This window comes from Anguilla anguilla, chromosome 2, assembly GCF_013347855.1.
Source record: "Anguilla anguilla isolate fAngAng1 chromosome 2, fAngAng1.pri, whole genome shotgun sequence".
Classification (NCBI taxonomy): domain Eukaryota; kingdom Metazoa; phylum Chordata; class Actinopteri; order Anguilliformes; family Anguillidae; genus Anguilla; species Anguilla anguilla.
Genome location: NC_049202.1, coordinates 72,671,240 through 72,679,229, shown reverse-complemented (window position 1 = coordinate 72,679,229; position 7,990 = coordinate 72,671,240). Strand labels below are relative to the sequence as shown.

General features: G+C 49.9%; 1 protein-coding gene across 3 annotated transcripts; it reads left to right on the top strand.

Annotated features, from left to right (window-relative positions):
* The first annotated feature begins 1,501 nt into the window (after window positions 1-1,501).
* On the top strand, window positions 1,502-7,665 carry LOC118220574 (Fc receptor-like protein 5). 3 transcript variants are annotated; one of them, XM_035404469.1, is made up of 9 exons: window positions 1,502-1,739; window positions 2,671-3,099; window positions 3,229-3,513; window positions 4,336-4,608; window positions 4,930-5,229; window positions 5,493-5,594; window positions 6,655-6,682; window positions 7,366-7,430; window positions 7,567-7,665. In XM_035404469.1, the coding sequence occupies exons 1-8, from the start codon at window positions 1,700-1,702 to the stop codon at window positions 7,415-7,417; spliced, it is 1,509 nt and encodes a 502-aa protein (XP_035260360.1). In that variant the 5' UTR covers window positions 1,502-1,699; the 3' UTR covers window positions 7,418-7,430; window positions 7,567-7,665. The 3 variants fall into 3 exon arrangements, with proteins under 3 accessions (XP_035260360.1, XP_035260359.1, XP_035260361.1); XM_035404468.1 differs by having other exon boundaries at window positions 7,366-7,437; XM_035404470.1 differs by lacking the exon at window positions 1,502-1,739 and adding an exon at window positions 1,782-1,948 and having other exon boundaries at window positions 7,366-7,437.
* The last annotated feature ends 325 nt before the right edge of the window (window positions 7,666-7,990 follow it).

Below are 7,990 nucleotides of genomic sequence, written 5' to 3'. Positions count from 1 at the left end.
TAACCTACAGGATGGTAGATCACCAGGAACAGGGCTGGGCAGCACTGCTCTAGCTGTTGAGTGAGGTGTGCTTTGTTAGGGATGGACTATTAACCTACAGGACAGTAGATCACCAGGAACAGGGCTGGGCAGCCCTGCTCTAGCTGTTGAGTGAGGTGTGCTTTGTTAGGGTTGGAGTGAAGATCTACGAGGTGGTAGATCTCCAGGAGCAGGGTTGGAAACCATGGATATGCTACTTCCTGTTTCATTGTGTTACTGCAGTTCTCTGCAGTTTGATCTCTCCCATCTTAATCGACTTACTATTTGTCTAAAAGTGGCAGTGTATGGATTTTGATTGTGTTTCCTTATTAGATTTTTATTAAAACAATGTGCTTCTTTGAAATGTGCATATAAGCCATATAATGTATTATTGTTTATATTTGTTAAATAAAAGAACTAAAAACACTCAGCCACTTAGTCACATGCACACATACATGCTTCTATACACACACAGACAGGCACACATGCACACAAACACGCACACACACACACGCACACACACACTCACACACACACAGAGGAGGCTGACACTAGAGCCCTGATGAACCCTAGATAATGGTCATTTACAAAGCAGAGACCAAACCACTGAGAGCTTTTCCAACTTTTCTGGCTCAGATTTTCAAAAACATTTAAAAGATTCAGGAAAGGAAGGCTGTGTCCAAAACAGCCTCCTAACTACTAAAATATGTGCAGTCTACTAAACAGACTGACTACTGTTTAGTGCATATTTTTTAGAACACAGTGGGCATTACACAAAAAATATTCCCTACCATTTTCTAACGGTACTGCGGAAGTGTCATAAGATGTCCTGCCCTCGTAGTGAAAAAGCCGCACCTCTTCCTCTCCGATTTTTGTGGGACCTCTTCCTAAAAAAAGTGGTTTACTTCCTGAAAAGTGTGCTACTGGGTACACTCAGCGAAACCCTGGAAATTAGTACATCACCCTGGGATTTCAAGTACACTGCGTATAGAGAAAAAGCTCATAAAGTGTACTCAACTTACATACTCAACAGTAGGCAAGTGAGCCACGTTTCGGACATGGCGGAAAAGTTAAATGACGTAGGGAGAGATGATGATGTCACTGCGGAGAGGGAGGGACCAGGGAAGAGTGGCGGTCCCCAAAAATGAGGTGAGGTGAGTTGCCTGTGTAAACACTCTGCCGACTGATTAACAGCGAAGACCAGCAGCTCTCCAGCCCCACACGGAACCCTGGGGGGGTTAAGGGCCCGGGACGGCGAGCGAGTCCAGGCCGGACCCGGGCCGATTCTGGCCCCGAGTCAGCGGGTTGAGGAGGGCAGAGGAGGGTTAGTCTCTGCTATCTGTTCCCTGCACACCCAGCAGGGAGGGGCCTGTTTGTGCACCTCTCCTCCCCTCCCCTTCCTCTCTCTCTCTCTCTCTCTATGTGTCTTTCTCTTTCTCTCTCCCCGCACAGATACACACAGAAACACACACGTGCACTCACACACACGCGCGCACACTTGCACATGCGCAAATACGCACACGCCCACTTTCAGTCACACATGCGTCTACACACACACACACACATACACACATGCACAAGCGCACGCCCACTCTCACTCACGCATGCGTCCACACACACACACACACACGCACGCACACGCAGAAGCTCTGTGCCCATGAGATAGCAGTGGAGAGAGACGATGGAGCAAAGGCAGTGTTCCTGGCCGGTCACCGTCCTGGGTGAGTTGGGTTAATCCTGGGTCAACTGGATTAGATCTGACTGAGGTGGGTTAGCTCTGGGTGAGTTGGGTTAGCCCTAGGTGAGTTGGGTTAACTGTCTGTAATGGCAGGAACTCAGGGCTCCCATGTCCTGGTCCTGGAGAGCCACAATATGAGCAGCTTTTAACTTCAGCTGAAAACCAGCAACCTACTCAGACCAAAGAAAGCAGGTGAGATGAATTAACTGTCCTTTGAGCATGGGAAAAGCACTTTATATAGAATAGGAAAATGTATTATCAACTAAGTGCTGAGCAGCAACAAAACTAGCATACCCTGTAGCTCAGCATGACCAGGGTTGGAGACCCCAGCATAGCCTGTGGCTCTCCAGGACCAGGGTTGGGGACCCCAGCATAGCCTGTGGCTCTCCAGGACCAGGGTTGGGGACCCCAGCATAGCCTGTGGGTCTCCAGGACCAGGGTTGGGGACCCCAGCAGACCCTGTGGCTCTCCGGGTCCAGGGTTGGGGACCCCAGCAGACCCAGTACCAGGGCTGGGGACCCCAGCAGACCCTGTGGCTCTCCGGGTCCAGGGTTGGGGACCCCAGTAGACCCAGTACCAGGGCTGGGGACCCCAGCAGACCCTGCGGCTCTCCGGGTCCAGGGCTGGGGACCCCAGCAGACCCTGCGGCTCTCCGGGTCCAGGGCTGGGGACCCCAGCAGTTAGCAGTAGTGAGGCTATGGCTGGCGTGTGGCTCCGCTCTCACCGCTGTCTCTGTGTTTGTGTGTCTGTGTTTGTGTGTGTGTGTGTCTGTGTTTGTGTGTTTGTGTCTCTGTGTTTGTGTGTGTGTGTGTGTCTGTGTTTGTGTGTGTGTGTGTCTCTGTGTTTGTGTGTTTGTGTCTCTGTGTTTGTGTGTGTGTGTGTGTCTCTGTGTTTGTGTGTTGGCGGGTTTTCAGTCTTTGCGGCCGTGCTCTGGATGCAGCGCGGCTCGAACTTCGGACCCCGCCCATCTCACAGCAGCCACCGCCCGAATCTGTGGCTCGCCCTGTGCGGACTGTCCCGCGGGGGAATTCGCGCCTGTCCTTGCGCAGGCAGGTCGGCGGCGCAGGCGCCGGTGCTGAGCGGGCCGGACCGGGCCTACCTGGACAAGAGAGCCGTGCTCCGCTGCGAGGTCCCGGGCCTTCCCCGGCCGCTGGCCTACCAGCTGCTGAAAGGCCCGGGGGACCGGCCCGTGGCCCTGCAGACCCTGGAGGGACCCTCCCCCGCTAACTTCAACCTGGTGGTTCGGTCCGACTCCGGTGGAATTTACCACTGCAGAGCCAGGGCAGGGGGGGATCCCAGCTCCTACTCCCTCTCCAGCAACTACCTCTCCTTTCAAGTAGTGAGTGAGTAAAGTCTACACAAGTGTACACACGCGCGAGTGTGAGTGCGCATGCGTACATACGTGTGTGTGTGTGTGTGTTTGTGTGTACACTGCTGATTTACATGCTCTGGTGCTCTGTGCTCTGGTCCAGTTCCTGTCAGTGGTGCCGGCCTGGTATCGGACCCCGACCCCCCCGTCGTTTGGGAGGGGGAGAGGCTCTCTCTGCACTGCCAGGTGAAGATGGGGTCCCACCTGTCCTATCACTGGTACTTCAACAGGACGGAGCTGTACCCCCCCTCCACCCCTCCGGGGGAGCCCACGCTGGTCATCACCCCCGTCTCCCAGCAACACGCCGGCTGGTACTACTGCATCGTGAGAAACAACATGACGAACTCGCGCTTCTCCAGCAGCTCGGACCTGGAGGTCAGGGTCAAAGGTGAACACCCACAATGCTGTGGTATTCCCTGGAAGGGGCGGCAGGGCGATCTGATGGTCAGGGAACTGGAACTGCAGCACAGAGGTTGCCAGTTCAATTCCCAGGTGAATCACTGCTGTTATACCCCTGACCGAGTTGCTCATCCTGAATTTCTTCAGCTTTGTCCAGCTGTGTTATTCTTTATAAAAGAGTATCTGCAAAAGACAATTAGAAACAATAAACGGATTTAATATATAGTTTTTCAATATGTCTAATTCCTGCCAGTTGAGAGAAACTCACACAGTTTATATTCTTTGAATGTACAGTCAGGTTCTACAACTGAAGCAGTGCAGGTTGAGTACCCTGCTTAAGGGTGCAAGAGCAGTGCACCACCTGGGAATCAAACTCTCCTCCTCTGGCTCAGGAGTTTCCTAACCATTATACGCACTGCTGCCCAAACACACACACACACACACACACATGCACACATGCGCACACACACACACACACACACACACACAACCAGGCATACACAGGCATACACATGCACACACACACACACTAACACACACACACACAGGCATACACATGCACACATACACACACACACACACACACACACACACACACACAAGTACTCATGCACACACGCACACACACACACAGCACTTGAACGTATCTCAGTACTCTCTGCTGTAAATATCAGATGAAAAACCATGGACCATTGCATTTTTCAACTCATTCAAGTTGGCTAAACTGGCTGAACTGAACACTGACCCAACACTGTGCAAAAAACTGAAAATAAAAACACCAATAAAAGCGAATGCGTCTGTGTGTGCACAGTTTTCCTGTCGGAGCCACAGATCTCCTTCTCGGTGACCAAGGAGGAGTCGGGTTACCGTGCCGACGTGAGATGCTGGTCGGCCCAAGGCTCTCCGCCGGTTCAGTTTCGGCTCATCAAGGGCAACCTCACGCTGGCCAATAGGACGACAGAGTCGCTGAGCGCCGTGTTCCCTGTGCCTGTCAGCATTGGGCGGAGCCTGGGCCTGCTGAGGTGCGGAGGATGTAACCACGGTAACCGGGAATTGCTCAGCCGACCTCTCAACCTGGAAGTAGGTGAGAGATGCGATGATGACATCATCTCCATGGCAACTGTTTGTGTGTGAGTGTGTGTGTGTGTATGTGTGTACATGTGTATAGTGCGTGTGCATGTGTTTTATGTGTGTTTATATGTGTATTACATGTGTGTGTGTATGGTTTGTGTTAATGTGTGTTTCTGTGGTTTATGTAAAAGTGTGTTTCTGTGGTTTATCTAAAAGTCTGTTAGTGTGGTTCATGTAAAAGTGTGTTAGTGTGGTTCATGTAAAGGTGTGTTTGTGTGGTTTATGTAATCGTGTGTTTGTGTGTTTTATGATAATGTGTGTACTGTGTCTGCAGTTCCTGTAGGGGGTGCTGTACAGCTGCATGTGGAGTACCTCTACAGCGCGGGTTCTGAAGCCGTGGGCGTGGCCCTCCGGTGCCTCGTGAGTCACGGAACCTTCCCCGAGTACGCCTGGTTCCTGAACCACACCCTGCTGCAGGGGGGCGGGGCCTCTCACATCATCACCCAGGAAGGCCACACCCTCATCCTGCCCATCATCACTGCCGGGAACTCTGGGTCCTACCGCTGCCAGGCCAAGGACAGCTTTGACAACACCACCTGGATCCCGAGTCCAGCGGCGTTCATACAGAAGACAGGTCACCTTCTGTCCGAGTATAAAGAGAGCAGTGCCCAGTTTTACTCAGCGCAGTTATCCAGCTAACTCAGTAATCCTGGGCCCTGTTTCATAAAGCAGGATCACTGAGTTAGCTGGATAACTGCGCTGAGTAAAACCCAACAGCTCTTTTTACTTCAGACCATGTTCCAGATTTTGGGAGGTTTTCCTCGCTGCATTTAAACTGACTTGAAAAGCCGCAGATTCTAAGGACGCACCCCCTGCTCTCCCCCCACCCCCCTACAGGTCGGAGGCTGGTCTCCAGTGAGGTCATCGCTGTGGCTTTCTGCTGCTTCCTGCTGCTGGTGTTAGTCGGAAGCGTGTGTTGGATTTTCACATTCAGCAAGAGTAAGTACGTCTATGCAAACCCTGCTCTCTGCCGTGAAGCATTCGACTGTGTACATACTGTAGCGCCAGTTAGCGGAATGGCTAGCAAGATGGCTGACGGCAGTGGAGCCTCCACGTTTGTTGGTCGTTCACATGTTGTCCTAGTTAGTCCATGGTACATGGTTGCGTGTGCTGTGTTTGGTTACGTGTGTAACCGTGGTTGTAGCTTTACCTGTTTAGTAAGCTTGTGATAGCTAGTTCTGCTTTTGTTAATAAACAAGCACAAGTTCCATCAAATATCTGCCCATCACAAAGCAGGATTACTGAGGTAGCTGGATAACTGCACAGAGTAAAACCCTGTATCACAGAGCAGGATTACTGAGTTAGCTGGATAACTGCACAGAGTAAAACCCTGTATCACAGAGCAGGATTACTGAGTTAGCTGTGATACAGGGTTTTACTCAGTGCAGTTATCCAGCTAACTCAGTAATCCTGCTCTGTGATACAGGGTTTTACTCTGTGCAGTTATCCAGCTAACTCAGTAATCCTGCTTCATGATGCAGGGTTTAACTCAGTGCGGTTATTCAGCTAACTCAGTAATCCTGCTCTGTGATACAGGGTTTAACTCAGTGCGGTTATTCAGCTAACTCAGTAATCCTGCTCTGTGATACAGGGTTTTACTCAGTGCAGTTATCCAGCTAACTCAGTAATCCTGCTCTGTGATACAGGGTTTAACTCAGTGCGGTTATTCAGCTAACTCAGTAATCCTGCTTCATGATGCAGGCCCCAGTCGTAGGAATTCAAATTTGGTTTAGAAATCAAGTGGTCAAGTGTGCAATTGCACTGTGGAATTTAGAAAGTGTTCAGATACAATCTATATAATCTCTATTTTTAGTAATAAGAATAGTATTGGTAATGTTATTTATTTTTTATGCTTGCTGAGACAATCTAGGGTGTTTCACATGCCCAAGAGTAATCCAATAATGCTCCACACAATCATGTTTGTACCGTCCAATCGGAGAGCAGTAATCCCACCCTTCACCCAATCAGTGTGTAGTAACCCTGCCCATCTCTCCTTCAGAGCGTTTGGATAGCAGACTGCGGCGCAGGTATGTTTCTTGCCAATCGGTACACCTTGCAATGGTCTCTTTCTCTCTCTCTTTCTTTCTCTCTTTCTCGCTCTCGGTTTTATTTTTCTTTACTTGGGGCTTGTTGGATGTAATTAAATGTGTTCAGGATTCGTACTTTGACTCTCGGGTGGCATAGTTAACGGGCGCTAGTGCATTAGCGACGCTAGCGCTGGTGCATCCTTACTCACTGGTCTGGGAGAATTGTTAGCCAGGTAAGGTGCTATCGCTCATTAATTATCCATCACAGACTGCATTCTCCAGCACATCGTAGATTAACCCCATTACAGGGCACCTCGGCCCTCGCCTTACCATCAACCAGGGTTGCCAGATGTCCAGTGTTCAACCGCAACGTCCGGTTTCACAGATTATTTCTACTCATCTGGTTTGTGATCACGACCAGAATATAATGTCTAGTCTGAGTAATTAATGGATGAAATTTATTGTTGTTTTGTTAAGAATGCCTTTTGTACAGGCATTTAGCAGATGGTCTTATCCAGAGTAACTTACACGGTGTATCCATTTATACAGCAAGGTTAAGTACCTTGCTTGCATCCCCATAACACCCCCCCCCCCGCTCCCCCCCGGTCAACCCGTTTGCGAGTAAGCTTCCAGCAGTGCATGTTGTCCGGCTCTGAACCTGGCAACCCTATCATCAACCGCAGGTCCAGTGCGGCCATTCCAGCCACAGGCATAGGTGATCGAGGAGTCGCCTGAACAGCACGATCCGGTATGTGGTAACACACTTTTTTTTTTTACTGCTTTTATCTAAGTCAAATGTCCACTGAAACATACACATCTGAGACCATCGCTGTGGGCATGCCAATATCCGACTGTCACTCTGTCATCTGTTTTTAATCCAACAGGACCCAGCTGGAAATGGAGAGAGAGAGAGAGAGAGAGAGAGAGAGAGAGTGTGTTACTCATTGAATGAACATCAATAAAGTTTGTCGTTGGTCACTTCAGCTGTGCTCTTTTTTCTGCACCTGGCCGTTCCCCAGCAACGGAAATATCTCACCTTCACAGGTTAAAATGAAAGAAAGAACTAGTTTACGTCCCCAGACAAACCTTAAAGGTTTCAACCTTTCAACACGCAGACTAAACAGGGATTCTTTTTTCTTTTTGGATTTTTGTACATCGCTTTGGATAAAAGCATCTGCCAAATAAATGTAATGTAATGGATTCCTGAGGAAAAACAATTCTCTCACTACACGCACACACACACACACTCACACACATGCGCACATACATGCACAGACACACACACACACATGCGCACAGACACACATA